At 40.1% G+C, this 15,744-nt stretch overlaps 1 protein-coding gene across 2 annotated transcripts in view; it reads right to left on the bottom strand.

The window, feature by feature from the left end:
• Positions 1–3,125: 3,125 nt before the first annotated feature.
• SARNP (SAP domain containing ribonucleoprotein) overlaps positions 3,126–15,744 on the bottom strand; it is a 54,746-nt gene continuing 42,127 nt past the window's right edge. For both annotated transcript variants that reach the window (XM_033138810.1, XM_033138811.1), the window contains 2 exons: positions 6,131–6,220; positions 3,126–4,107 (listed from right to left, as the gene is read on the bottom strand). In XM_033138810.1, coding sequence (XP_032994701.1) covers positions 4,066–4,107; positions 6,131–6,220 — 132 coding nt within the window. In that variant the 3' untranslated portion in view covers positions 3,126–4,065. The remainder of the gene's footprint in view (positions 4,108–6,130; positions 6,221–15,744) is intronic.

The following is a 15,744-nucleotide window of genomic DNA, read 5'->3' as shown; positions in this document are numbered from 1 at the left end:
AACCTGGACTGCAGCTGTTCTGTTTCAACTAAATTTTACTCAGAATAGATCCACTGAAATTAATGGACCTAACTTTGAAATGAACGAACATGACTATTGCTCTACTCTGAGTAAAACGTAGCTGAATACCACCCGTTTCGTTCTGAATTAAAGAAAACAACTGCCACCAATGAGCCTTTGGTTCAGTATAATAATGGGATAGAAAAAAGATGCTTGTATATTCATTCATCTATGTCCTGTAACGGAGAAGCAGTAAAACTGCCTCCAATGAATTAGATGCAACCGGTACAGCAGAATTAAAACGTGTTAGTAGAACTCTAACCACTGGATTAGAAGCAGCTATTAGGTTCTTCCCTCCATCAACTGCCACCTGACAAAAGCAACTGCATCCAAAGATGGAACAGAGTAGACAGAGGAAGAGGTGGGAAGCAGAGCCATTAAACTGGCCCAGCTTACAGATAAGTAATTTTTGGCTCATCATCTCCTTGTACTGTTTTCTGTTCCAGCTGGTTGTTATAAGAACTGTGTAACTAAAGACCTAGTGCATGAGTTTGCTTTTTTCTTTCTCTCTCCCAATTTTCCTTTTACATTCTTTTAGATTGTAAGCATCAGCCCTGGGACTGTCTTAATATTGATATTCACAAACTGCTCTGGGAGCTATTTATGGCTGGAGAGTGGGACAAAAACTCTTTGAATCAGCAGAGTGGAGAAGCGTTTGCAGCCCAAGGGCCACATTCCCTCCTGAACAACCTTCTCGAGGCAGCACACTATTTATGGACAGAGCCAGAAGCAAATAAGATGGGTGCAGCAAGGGACACAACTCTTCCCTTTGTACAGTAGACTACATTCCAGCCATGCAAAATTCAGAGGTTTCTACACCCCCGTCTATTCAGACAAGTAAGGGTGCATAGTCAGTTCAAGAATAACTTCCTTCCAGGCAAGAACAGTTGAAGAGGGTATGCATCAGGGCCACTGATGGGTGTCGTATTGGAAAATAGGGTGCAGACTGCAGAGAGTCCCAAGAGCTGGACAGAGAGACCTGCATTTAATTCCCAGGCCTTAGCTTTCCTACTTCTTTTTAATTAACAAGAATGAAACTTACGGAAGAATGAACCGTTGCAGTAGCAACACTATCCTTAAATGAGTGGCAAGATTGCAGCAGTCACCAGAATTTGCTCTAGGCAGAATATTTCTTGGATTCTATCTACACAAGTGTTTGAGTTAATGTAGGCAACTAGCTTTCCATTTGGCAATTTCTCCACCTGACCAAAACAGGATGTTTGTTTTCCAGCAGCTGCTGCCATGATTTATAGGCATTTTAATACTTCTGTGAAACACAAAGCAGACAATATGAATACTGCACACCAAAGCCAATTCAGTGTGAGAATCGGAGCCATTGCCTTCTTTGCCTCAAAACTGGTGTATGTCCCTTAGACAAATTATTAGGAGTGCATATCCAAAATTAATTAATGTAGATTAGATATGCCTTAACTGTCCTTTTATACTCTACCACCAGAGTGGTTAATGAATAGTTAAGAGTCAATAGAAACCCTCCTTCAATTCTTACAGCACCCTTGTGTGGAGTGGGAATTAGCAATTGAGTACAGAACTAGGAGGGAGTAATTATTTGAATGAATTAATGTGAAAAAGAAAAAATAAGATGTGATCACTCTGGACCCTAGTTTTGTTTTTGTTGAGTGAAGAATAAATATGAAGGTGGATGCACAAAGATGAATGCCTCTTTGAGATTTATTTCTGTGCAAACTATATAGTAAGGACAAGATCCATCCCAACCACAACAATTAAGCTTTGCTAGATAAGACTGTACAATTATATAAATATTATCTGCACCTTTCTTTAGGAACTTAACTAGTAACTATTTCCAGATGGGTAGCCATGTTAGTTTCTTGCAGCAAAACCTAAGAATCTCGTGGCACCCTAAACATCAACAAAATTTATTATGGCTAATAACTACAAGCTCTTTCATAAACTTAAACATATAATTTCTTAGTGATATGTATACATATTTTAGAAAAAACCCAAATGATGATACCTTGATTGCTATAGTACTGCTTTCAGAAGGGGAGAACTTGTGCACTCCTTCTCTCTTCTTTCATTTGGTGCAAGTTGGATAAACAGAAATAACCAGAATATATGAGAGAAATCCTATGACTAACTGAAACTCAGTGTGGTATTGAAAATGAATAATCAGAACTATGCATTTTCTACAGTTAAAACTCCACACTGAGAACTAATTAAACAAGACCATTACATGTTCCCTTAGCTGCAGTTTTGTAAACTTGCATGCCAGTAGATGTAAACACAAAAAGGTACATTCAGTTATGCTCTGATCCCTCAAAGAGCAAGATACAAGTATTGCCGTAAAGAAGCAGTTTTATTATGAAACCAGGAATGCAATGCAGTTCTGGTTTCAACATAAGCTACAAAACATTTCAACCAAGTAATCAAACTGCCAAAAGTTTATGAGTAGAAAACACAAATTACAAACATATAAAATAAAATCACAATATACATTTTGAGAAATTAGGGTGTTGAACTGATACCATATGACCTCAGGACCAGATCATTAGAAAATTGCTCAGATATAGCATGAATAATGAAAGCACAAGCACACTGGAAAAGCACAAATAAAGCACACAACATTTAATGAATTCAGTATAAAATCAACAAGAGTCAGCTAATGGCTTTTAAATGCATTGTTTAATCTGTATTATACACAAAAGAAAGAAGTTGTGTGTTGGATACAAAAAAAGCCATTCACCTTTGAATGAAAAATTAAGATAAAAGACCTCCCCCCTTACTCAGAGCACACATGCTCGGAGCACAAGTGGAACAACACTCATTCCAAAAGCCAACCCAATAACAGTATATAAAACCAGTGATGAACAGGAAAGGATACCTTTAGTACATAGAAAAAGTCTAGTAACTTCTTCCCTATATAAAATATGAAATATACCTGTAATAAGGGGTTCTGGCTATATGAAATAAAACAGGAATAAAGATGGAATCACTGGTACAGAGGTATATTTTTGGTGAGATAGTGCTGCACTTCTGAAACAAGCATGAATAAGTTATTTGGAAGAAAATGAGATGCAACAATGTGATAGGACAGAGGCTTTATCCAATTTGTTATCTTTATTAAATTGCAACTAGAAGCATTTGACTCAAAAGAGAAACAAAGAACAGTGCAATTTGAAAATCCACCTGGGAAATGAAAGTAGTGTAAAAACACTGAACTTGAACGTTACATTTTACAACAATTCTTTCCACAGCTATAATCTTAGAGCTTTTTGATGCTACTTTCATTTAGAATACATAATAGCTGCACAAGGCATTTAAAAAAGGCTAATGCTTCAGCTGACAATAATATATGACCCATATAGATGTATGGCTGACATCATATGACTTCATAAGACCTAATGTTAGAGAACTTTTAGCAGAACCCCAGGAGAGAAATACTTTTAAGTATAAAAACAGTTTCAGATTGGGGTCAGTCAGGTGAGACATTTGAACTTTTTGAGTTATTTTACTAAACAGTAGACATAGAAGAGGAAGACTATTTCTGAGCCACGGGCAATGTGAGAATTGAAATAAAGAGACAATGAACAGCTTTGTAAAATTACAAGGAAGATTCAGACAGCTCTGGATTTACGTACTACTTCAACTGGAGTTCAATGTGACAAAAATATTAATATTCCTCATATTTTGCAAATCCCTTTATTTTGTGCAGCTGCTTTCATCTGTACAGAGAGGAAGCAAGTTGGAGGCATAGTCTGGTTACAAGTGGCTAACGAGAGAATTTGCCAGAGAATTCAAATTGTTACATACACAAACAGAACACTTTTATTCTAGGCTCTGAAATTTGTTTCTTTTACAAGTCTGGCAGGGAGGGGAGAGGGGAAAGCCCAAATGAAGAGCTCGTTTTAAAATACAAAGCCAAGATTTGTGTGGGGGAGAAAACTATATTCCTCATTAGGGATGAAGAACAAGAATGTATAAAAGATACATCCCAAACAAGTAAAGGCTAAGTAAGAGGAAGGATCATCAGACGATGCCAAAACGTTCTGCTCTTTTTCTCTTCTTTGCCTGCAAATAGGAATTAAAGAGAGAGAAAATCAAGAACAAGGGGAATGGCAATGCTGAGCATGTGTTTTGGCAGAAGGGAAGGTAGAAAGTCTATAAGAAGTGTCACAGTGTTGGTTTAAGAAAGCATTTTTCATATCAAATTTCACAAGGGGCACTGCAATTGCAACAGGGCCTCCAACCAGAGTCAGAAATTAAGCTGTAAAAGCATGAGATACAGTGGCCTGGTGGTTGCTTCATCTTGCTGGGTTATACAAGAGAGCTATGCTTGGAACAATGACCACTTTACAGGCCTGGAAAGCCTTCCAGGCAATGGGGAGGTGGGAAATGTAAAAGGCCAAAGGGTTAACACTCTTCTATTCATGAGGAAGGCGAGAGGGACACAGTCAAATGCATTAAATATACTCATGCGTCTCTGAGATATGCCTCCAAGTTAATACACCAGGGGCATATAAATCTTAATTTTTACCAGGATAAATAGCCTAGGGGGTAGCAGAAGTCCTAATCAAGAATCTCCAGGGGAAAGGTGCCATTCAGCATATACAATACTAGAAAAAGACCTTTTTGTTTCAGGCACACTCTCTAAGTGACCTAACGGAAAAGCATGGAATCCCTCAGACCAGAGCCCAGCCACCCCCTTCACTCAAACTGAACAGGGGGATCATTCTACAGCTGCTACTTCATTTTGCAGCGCAATGCTTGCATAGCATCTGGCAAAAACAAAAAGCACCAAACCATATCTGAACCCCATACAAGATGCCAAAGAAAATAAACTTCCTGTATAGAATATTCAGGATTCCTCAAAGGAGGAGGAACCAGGGACCCAAACACTGTTTCCATTCCATGGGCAAAATAAGACCCCTTGTGATGGGCATTATGGCTCAATACCAATCACAATTAGCATGAATATGGATTTACAGGAACAAAGAATTGTCATGCTAGAGTAGGATTAAAATTAGGCAAATAGTTCAGAGAAGGGATCAAAAGACACATAAGTCGACAAATTCTTGCCACAAAGAATTTGCAAAATGTGACATGAGGAAAGAACAACCGAAGTGTTAGAACAATGAAACGTCCGGGAAAAACCCCTAGGTAAATATTAAACAGGAAACAAACTAATTTTATACAGAGACATAGCTATGTCAATCGCTTGCAGCAGAATCAGTCAGCCTTGTGGCACCTTAAAGACGAACAAATTTATTACAAAATGAAATTGTTATTGGACAAAATAAATAAACAAACTATTATAAAACAATGTTGGATTCCTTTAGTACTCTTCTGTGATATTTTTGTGAGGTGAATAAACACAGCATGGTGCAAAAATAAAGAAGCAAACTGTGGGGTTCAAGCTTGTAAAATCTACAACATCAAAACCTTGCTTTTGCTGGACGTTTATTTAGACCGTTCTCCTTGCCATTGATTACAGTAGGCAGTTTTTTTAGTGGTATAAAGAGGCAGGTGGACAATGTTCTATACACCCAGCGTGTTTCACACCAAATTGAAAATCACCATGCTACCTCTGCAATGGATAGAAAGCTGGGTTTAGACCCGATGACCCAGATTCCAGTTCCAACTAACTTCCAGTTCCAACTAACTGGGTGGCCTTGGACAATTCATAGGGGTTGTTATGAGGATAAAGTTAGCAACTTTAAGCTTATAGCCTCCTCTTTCTCATCAAGATAGTGATAGAAAAATCTGAAGCAATATAGATTATCCCCCCCCCCAAAGAAAATACCCGCCTCCCCGCACAAAGCACAGTAATGACCTGATATATTATCTTTGAAGTGGAAAAGAAGCAATTTCCGAGGTCACCCATTGATGGAGTATCTGAAGTATTATATGACCACCTAGGATAGTTTAGTGGGACCATGGGGGTGGGGGCAGAGAACAGGATAAAAGAGACACAGTGCCATCTTGTGGAGTGTTTGACATTCTTTCACAATTCATCACAAATTGTCCTCAGCTTCTACCCACACCATTATAATAACAGAACATGCCCCTTATCATCTTTGGTTTGACAAGTTACCTCTGCATCTTCTGTGGTTGCTGCCCCAGCCGAACTTGTTACAATACCAAACCGCTCCTTTCTTTTTTTGAGCTTTTCATCATCTTCCGTCTATATAAAAAAGGAAGGAGAAAATGTTAAGTTGGCTATATCACCCAATAAAATCATTCTAATTGGTGATTCTGCTTCCTTCTTAGTCTCATAGAACCATTTGCTGGAAGGGAAATTACAGAAGAACATGTTTTCAGAACTGTTATTCCGGTAACAGTTGAAACCCTTCTCTGGATGCAGAATATGTGTCTTTATGAAGTTCATGGAACAGGAGGCCAGGTCTCTGAACAATCTAGATGTCCTTATCTTTTAATTTTCTAGTCTCAGGCTTGCCCAAAGATTGTGCTTCTATTACATATCCTTATGATGTAGTACATACAGAACTAAAGCAGCCATGTAAATAATTTTTCAGGGAGCATTTACTGGTACTCTTATTTCAGATACTTCTCTTCTTTATTCCTCTCTCCTGATGCTCATCACTGCACTTCTGCTGTTGTGACACTGTGTAAATATTAGTCATTATAAATTGGGACTGGCATCTGGAATAGCTTCAAATGTATTTTTCCACCTTGAAAACCACTATGCAACACTATATGTGCTAGCTCTCTCTGTTTCTCTTTCCTAGCCATATTTGTTTATTTGAAAAAGTGCAAAGAACAAATCATAGATATAGCACGTGGTTAGCAAGCGGAGAGCTTAATAGTAAGTCTGCATTATAATGGCATGTTAAGCCAAATCCTGGCTTAGCTCAGTGCAGGTTGGCAGTATAAAAGATAGGGGAGGAACTAAGCAGTCACATGTTTGAGTGACCCCAGTAAGCCAGTTTGGCTTTCCATGATGTGTGAATCAGGTCACAGTATTTTTGCTTCACACATTATGCTAAACCATAGTTCAGTGCTTACATGAGTGAGCCTCCACAACTCTGAGCAAAGCTCTACACTCATGTTCTCCCCTCCCCACTCCTATTTCTGCTGTACAGTAAGCCAGCAGCTTACAGGAGGCGATGTTCCAGGAATTGCGCTTAAAGCCAAAAATCTCATATAGTCAAAACACAATGGCGGGAGGGGTTGTCAAAGTCTTTTTTCTCAGACACCCACCCCTTTCCACCCATTTTTTCCCCTTACTTTTTTGCCAAGTGCATAAAGCTGAATGCATACAAGTTAAATGTGTGTAAGATGTGAGTTTAGTTTATTTAGTTTTGCTTTCAAAGAATCTTGGCTTGGGGTAGTGAACTTACCAGAGATTCCAGTTTGCACACAATGTTCAGCTGAACAAATCAGCTCAATAATCCCTTGTGCAAAGGAGAGGAAAGCACATGAGCCCGAATCTTGGCTCAGGTTTCTGGGGATCATTGACTTGGTGTTAAATAAACCATGGTTTAGTGTTCTGTATGTAGATATAGATAATCTGGAGCATTCAAGCATTTTTTTTTGCACCTGACACTGGTGTGTTAGGGGGTCAAGTGAGTGAGATCATTAGAACTGTGTTGATTTAGTGGAACTGTTACACACAGGCTGAAGCGCAGAAAACCCAGAATCTGCTTTGCTATCTAACAAAATTCTGATCTACAGAACATTAAGAAAACACAACATGCAATTTAAGGTTGTTATCATTATAGTAGTTCACAGTCATCACTTAGGCAGCTTGTTAAATATGCTTTAGGATGTTATCTTGTTAATGTGAATAGGTCATTTGATTAAGTGATCCGAACACATGGCAGATACTCATTCTTTAGGTACCACTGTACAAGAACATATATTTCTCAGTATACAAAATATAAAAGCTAGCTAAATATATAAAATGCATCTTCTCCAGCATTTAATTTCCCCCTTTCTTAAAAGGTCATCTTTTAATTCATTTTTCTCCCATTCTAATGGAAACATTTTCATTAAGTTGGGCTGTATGGCACTGAGCTTATCTTCATAAATTCCATTTCAATTATGAAATAAATGTTGGCTTATGCAGGTACTTCAGATCTCTTCTGTTGATTTTCCCTAAGCCTGAGGCTTTTTTTTCTCTCTCTCTCTCTTAACCTTTAACCATGCTGGTGGCTTTGGTCTACAGTAATAATCAAGCCATCATTACCTTTTAAGAACCTCCACCTCATCCATTTGCCATGGGAGTTCTCTTGTGCTATTTTCAGCAGCAAAAGACTGTCCAATTACCTTCCTCTATTCCTGTAATTCTCCTCACCTGCTCACGCAACACATTTACAACCTCCCCTCTGCCCTATTTGATTATCCAGCAGTGCCGGCCATGAGAGGCATTGGAGTAATGATAGGCTTTCACAACCATCATGCTTGAGGATGCAAGAATCAGCGGAATGGTGGAAATGAGAAATGAAACAAGCTAAAACCTTTAACTGCATTGCTGATCTCTATGAACTCCTAGCTGAATGCACAGCTTCCCACATCCATTAGGCACTTTGAAGCTTGCTTTCAAGCTGGATTGTATTAAAATGACTTGACTTGTGAGAATTAAAAAAAAACCAGGATAGAATTCTTCCTATGACTATATAAAGCCTCCCTTTCCTCCACATTACATCCGTACAAATAATGATGATTGTTCAGTTCAGCTTTGATTAATTGATATTAATCGGTCAAGCTGTGACAAGCAGCACTGTTGAAACAAATGCGAAACAAAATATCAATCAATTCACAAAGCAAGCCCAATGACATCACTGGTGCAGCAGGCAACTTTTGTCACAGAATTTGCGCTCAACACCTCCTCAGCGAGTGGTAGGACTGCCTTCATTATGTCAATCCCTTACATAAATGACACCATAGCAACCAGGCTCAACTTTATTAATTATGACAACTTCATCTGTTGTGGCAACAGGAACAACTGAAATGTTTAATTAAAAATGCAGAAGTTTCTCAGGGGCTTCTGACAACAGCAGCAGTTGTCACCATAACAGCATGCAGATACGCTTTCTGCGCATTTATAACACTTCGTGTAACAGTTACTGTCTAACTTTGCAGGTTTGCCATTTCTCTGGCCACAGAATACCTTTCACAATGAATTTTCCAACACATCTACTAAACCTTCTTTTCCTGACAACTGAAGGCCGTTATAAATATGATAAAATTATTTTATATTAAATGTTATTACGTGACCTTCACAAATATGACACACCTTTTGGTCTGGCTGGCACTCACACCAGCAGTTAGAATGCCAAAAAAAGGATGGTGAAATAACGGAATCTAGAGCTTGTTTTAGGTTTTCTGGATTCAGCCTCACAGATGATTTAGGCTAACAAAGTGGCTGCCAGTCTTTGAACCCAAATTGTCAAGTGATCCTGAAGAGCCCAGATACACAATATTTGGTACCAGAAATGCAGGAGTTATTGAGATCCCTCCCAATGGATTGTAAACAACTTGAAAGAATGGTTTAACAAAGACAGAATACCAACTTTTTATAGTACAGCTGTTGTGAAGCTTAAATACGGTCATACCTCGTGTTGCGTTCGCTGTGGCTTGCGAACGACATGGGATACGAATGCGGCGAATCCGGAAGTAACGGCATGGAGTACTTCCAGGTTTGGCGGGTCAAGCACGCGCAGACACACGCAGTGACGTCACGTGCATGCGCAGAAGCATCGAATCACGACCCACGCGTGCGCAGAAGCAGCACTGCGGGTTGCAGACTTCTCAGGATACGAACGGGGCTCCAGAATGGATCCCGTTCTTATCTAGAGGTACCACTGTATTTAAATTGTACCATGAGCTGACGAGAGAACCAGTAACATTCATGAATACTTAGCATTGTTCAGTTACTTTATATAAGTATGCTACTTCAAGATGCATTTTTCTGTTTTCAATATTTTTTTCTTCTTTTGAGTGTTAACAAATAAATTTACAAATCTCATATGGGAAAAAAATGAACACGTCAAAAATAAGATAATGCTGGGAAAAACAGGACACTTGGAACAGCATAAAAATATAACCAACAGCAAAGATGTCCCTTTTTTCTAAGGGCACAAGAATTGGTGAGGTGATATCTGCAGTGGCTTCCTTACCTATGTAAATAAAAAAAGATATGTGCATAGCCACTCATGTTATACACTACTATTGCCAAAGATTAACCTGCATGTAAAACCACCCTGTGGATTAGTGCAATGTGGATTTTACCTGCAAAATATATGGCTTGATTATGCCTTCATATTACACATTTTAGGACCACCTGAAGGGGATTTTATATATTTATTTAATTGAATCAAATTTCAAAACATACCAGGGCACACTGTCTTCTGCTGCATCCGTCTTACCATCTTCCAGTTAGCGAAGACAGCAAAAGCTCTTAGTAATAACTGCAGCATGCAATTTATGCATATTCCAATGCAGCTGGTTCAGCTAACCATGGAAAAAGTACATTCCTTAAATCATTGATAGTAAGCAAGTCAGTATCTCTGTGCCCTAAAGGCAACTTGACCAGGGGGTGGGGTAGGGTGGGAGGGGGAATAGCCAAACGGCAACTTTAAATGGATGAACGGATGTTGTGGAGCATGTAAGAGACTGTAGTGAACTGAGGTTTTTATTTATTTTTCAAGTAACTCCCTATAATCACTCCAGCCCCCCCCCCCAATTGCCTGAAGGGAAAGTGTGTAACAATTCCACTAAATCAACACGGTTCTAATGATCTCACTCACTTGACCCCCTAGCACACCAGTGTCAGATGCAAACACGCTTACAATAAACTTCACTCCATCTTTAGCTCCTCTCTGACAGGTTTTGATTCATGGGGTGCTGAAACCCATCTGAGGAAAATTACCTCTATCAAAACACTGCTATCTAAGCATCTATCAAGCTCTGCTAGAGCCCTGGGGCATGCTCAAATATGCACATGGGCATTTGTGTATGTGAAGTGGGGGGTGGAAGCTGACCTTTCCTGTGAAGTGACAGATAAATTTCTTGAAGCTGGTGATTTCCAGGTTTTCTTATTTTCCTACTCATGTATAAAGCTTTCGAGAAGGATCCAAGGTAAAGAGGTTTCCCATTTAAAGTATTTTATTTTATTTTATTCAGGTAGGATTCTCAAATCTGAAATCTAGTACACAGCCAGGCATCCCAAGATACTTCATACTTTAAAAAATGAAATCTTTGCAAAAAACAACAACCCCCTGTGCAATCGCAATGTATGAAGTGGCATGAATATTTTACTGCAAGGTACATGGATCAAGAAGCTCCGCATCAGAAAACAATGCAGCCATCAACTCACAGAATCATTAAAAAAAAAAAACAGTTCTCACTCTTTTGCCTGAGAAGAAATGCTTAGAGAAACACAGACCAAAGCTAAGTAATCGGAGGAGGTAGACAAAGGATTTCATTGGCCACAGGCCTGTTTTTTTTTGGGGGGGGGGGTTATCTGCACACATCTCCTATGCTTGTCCCATGACTCCCTAGTTCTCTACAACTATCTCCACACCTTTCTCTCCTTATTCTTCCGCTCTTTCTGAAAAGTTCCAAAATGTTTTACTACATAGACTTGTAAGCAAAATTAGTCTATGTGTGCATGCAAATACACACCATTTGTAAAATAAGCACAGAACTTGCATTACTTGGAGAAAAACATATATACTTGGGGGCAGCACAGGCAGGAACTGAACAAAAAACTCGTTTCAAATACAAATGAAACGGATTGCTCCACTGCACTTTCACACATCTTTCTGTGGAGAGTTTTGTGGACAGCCACTGGAGAGAGAAGCCGCAGGGTATAACCTGGCTTTAGGAAAACCAGATTAGCTCAGTTGGTGAGAGTGTGGTGCTGATAAGGCCAAGGCTGCAGGTTCAGTCCTCGTAAGGGCCAGCTGCATTTTCCTGCAATGCAGAGGGTTGGAATAGTTGATCCTCGGGGTCCTTTCGAAATCTACAATTCTATGATTCGAAGTTCTGCTTTCCTTCACAGTTGCTATTAAGAACCAGCGGCTAAGCAGGACCTCCAGCTGTTTCACCATGCCACTGGATCGTTTCGTGGGAGTGGAGAGTGACTGAGAACAGGTGTTGGTGCAGAGCAGAGACAGATGCTTTCAAGCCCCTTAAAGCAGCAAATAAAGGCAGGGATACTCTTTGGGTGGCCCCAAGAAGGATCTGACTTACTGGATTTTGGTCATCTAGAAGCAGGGTGGGGCAAAAGAGAAAAAGTTGCCTCTTATATTTTAGGCATGGTTTCCATTGCATAAAAAAGGAAGGAAAACCCACATTAGGCCAATGGCTGGATGGTACTTCTACTACAGCTTTGCTAGGGCGGGGGCTCCATTGGATCTATACCCCTTTGTTTATCTAGCACAGGGGTCAGCAAACTTTTTCAGCAGGGGGCCGGTCCACTGTCCCTCAGACCTTGTGGGGGGGGGCGGACTTTATTTATTTTTATTTTTTTAAATGAAATTCCTATGCCCCACAAATAACCCAGGGATGCATTTTAAATAAAAGCACACATTCTACCCATACAAAAACAGCAGGCAGGCCCCACAAATAACCTAGAGATGCATTTTAAATAAAAGGACGCATTCTACTCATGTAAAAACATGCTGATTCCCAGACCGTCTGCGGGCTGGATTTAGAAGGCAATTGGGCCTACTTATGATCTAGCATAAAGATCCACTGCTCTCCTTTACTGAAATGGCATCTCCTTAAAAAGGCTCAGCAGTATTTGTTTGTGGTTCTGGCATAATTATATCCAAATGACTAGAATACAGATGTTGAATCCATGTGCTGGGTGCGTAAGAGTGAAAATAGAATACAGGTGCATAGAATAAAAAATCAAGTATGGGGCACAAGCTAGATAGGCATTAGGCATCCCCAACCTTCGGCCCTCCAGATGTTTTGGATGACAATTCCTATCATCCCTGACCACTGGTCCTGTTAGCTAGGGATCATGGGAGTTGTAGGCCAAAATATCTGGAGGACCGCAGGTTGGGGATGCCTGGCCTATATTTATGGAAGGGACATTTGATAGTGGTTTTGCCTTCAAAGAGATGTAGCTTGTGCAATAAACAATTAGTGTATCCCAAATGGGCAAATAAAGTATCAACTAAGGAGGCAGCTTAATAGCAGACGGGGTATCCTTATTTAGTCTTGATACCCTTTGGATATATTAGTTTAATTTTTTTACTACAGTACAGTGGTACCCCGGGTTACGTACTTAATCCATTCTGGGTTACATTACGTAACCCGAAAAGGATGTAACCCGAACAATTCATTCTGCGCATGCGCAGACCGAAAAAACCGCGAAAAACACTCTGCGCATGTGCAAATAGTGCACGCATCCGGTTGCGCTTCCGGGTTAGCAGAGTTCGTAACCCGGAAAGTACGCAACCCGAAGCGTACGTAACCTGAGGTACGAGTGTACTGCCTTTTTATTTTTAATAAATTTTTATTCAAATACTGGGCACCTCCATTTTTTAGGGAGAAAGTAGGATAGAAAACTATCCAAATAAATATGGAAACAAAAATTAAAAAATTGTATACATTCAATTTTTCAAGGTCCGTATAGTCAAAGCTATGGTTTTCCCAGCAGTAATGTATGGAAGTGAGAGCTGAACCATAAAGAAGACTGATCACCAAAGAATTGATGCTTTTGAATTATGCTGCTGGAGGAGACTCTTGAGAGTCCCATGGACTGCAAAAAGATCAAATTTATCCATCCTTAAAGAAATCAGCCCTGAGTGCTCACTGGAAGGACAGATCCTGAAGTTGAGGCTCCAGTACTTTGGCCACCTCATGAGAACAGAAGACTTCATAGAAAAGACCCTGATGTTGGGAAAGATGGAGGGCACAAGGAGAAGGGGACGACAGAGGATGAGATGGTTGGACAGTGTTCTCGAAGCTACTAGCATGAGTTTGGCCAAACTGCGGGAGGCAGTGAAAGATAGGCGTGCCTGGCATGCTCTGGTCCATGGGGTCACGAAGAGTCAGACACGACTGAACAACAACATACATTCATGAGAGTAGCATTTATTAACTTGATTTTTATCACAAAGTACCTTTTCTTGCCTGTCAGAATAGCCAGTCAGTCAGCTAAGCACCTTCCATTAAACAGCCACTATCAGAACTATTAGTTCTGGGAATGAGGAGCTCCTATCTTTGTAAATATCTAAGTGGAACAAAAGGCAGCACTTTGGATCCCAAGAAGCTTCATGATCTAATGAGTGTCCTCAGAAGCCCAATCTCTTGTAGCATCTTTCAGAATGGATCAGGGTGTTTTTTAAGGCAAAATAAAGCTCATCATTATGAAAAAGTCTGGTGTGGGCTGTTCTTTGGGCAACTCACTCCCATTTCTCTCCAGGTTACCCTGATGCTCCAGATCCCTTTGTCTACTAGCAGGAACAGTAGCCATGGGAATAGCTGATTGTTGTCTGTGATGGGGGCCTTAGAAGGCAACTTTCTGCGAGAGGCTGGGATTTCACTCAAGGCCTGCAGGTGATATACAGGTGAGCCCTGGTCAGAGTCACCTGATGAATGTTGAATGTCTTTTGTTTATGAAGGCCTTTGTTTAGCTGGTTGCTTGGGAGACTCACTCTCTGGTAGAGATAGGCTGCAATTGTGGAGATAGTTCTTTTCCAAGATGGCACCTAACATGAGGACCCTGTTAGCATGGTGCCATGACTGCCCTGTTTCCCTCATCACCTGAGATGGAAGGATAGTTGGTGCCTTTGGGGTTCTGCAGTTGTTTACTCTCTTATGGCAACAGTAATTAAAAAGAACAAATTCGGGCAGGTTTTCACAGATTTTGTGATGGCAGCAAATGTTGGCAAGGCTAGGGTATAAGTGTGGAGGAATAGGGCTTTCCCCCTGGAGATGCATGCACTACTGCGAGGTTGTTAAGCAGCTGCAGGTCATTGTCTCAGATTTAGTGGGTCTGACCATGTGAACAAACTGGTGCCATTTTGTTGAGAAAGTAGAGTGTATTCCCAATTAACCCATAAGGAAGGGAGATAGCAAGAGTAACCAGAAAAGACAAATAACAACTTTTAACTCTCTATGAATGAAAAGAGCAAGATGACTAAAAGAGAATGAAATAAGTTGAAATTTGAAATAAAGAATAGCTGGAAGGCAATTACGAATGCTGAAGTAAGAGGAAGCTCTGTTTTGGGTGGAGGCAGAGAACCAACTGGGGTGGAGACTACAATACCAGATTGCATGGCTCCTTGACTTCTTCCTGGGCAATAGAAGGAGTCAACCCACACTTACTGTATGCCTCTTTCATTTGAAAATGAAAATAAGCTGCTCTGTGATGCCCTAAGTCCTGTTGATTCACCTTGGCAAGAATGACTTGTCCAGAGAGCAGGTAAACCTCTGAATGTTCAGGTTCAGGAGGACCACTCGTTTGTTAGAGCCAGATTTTGAAATATTGGAGTGAAATGTGTGGTGAGAACCTTGAATTCTTGCACTGATGAAATAATCTAGGTTGAATTACATCCTACAAAAGCGGAGGCTGCTGAAGAGACTTAGGTTGGGGAATTGTTTTTTGGGGGCGGGGGTGGTTAATGCTGTTATTGATATTTTTTTGTATCTACTGTATATTTTTAGAACGTATTATGATTTAATGTCAGATTTGTTTGTATATTTTTTGATGTGTTTTAGTTA

Source organism: Lacerta agilis, chromosome 2, assembly GCF_009819535.1.
Source record: "Lacerta agilis isolate rLacAgi1 chromosome 2, rLacAgi1.pri, whole genome shotgun sequence".
Taxonomy (NCBI): domain Eukaryota; kingdom Metazoa; phylum Chordata; class Lepidosauria; order Squamata; family Lacertidae; genus Lacerta; species Lacerta agilis.
This window is presented reverse-complemented; position numbering and strand designations above follow the sequence as displayed.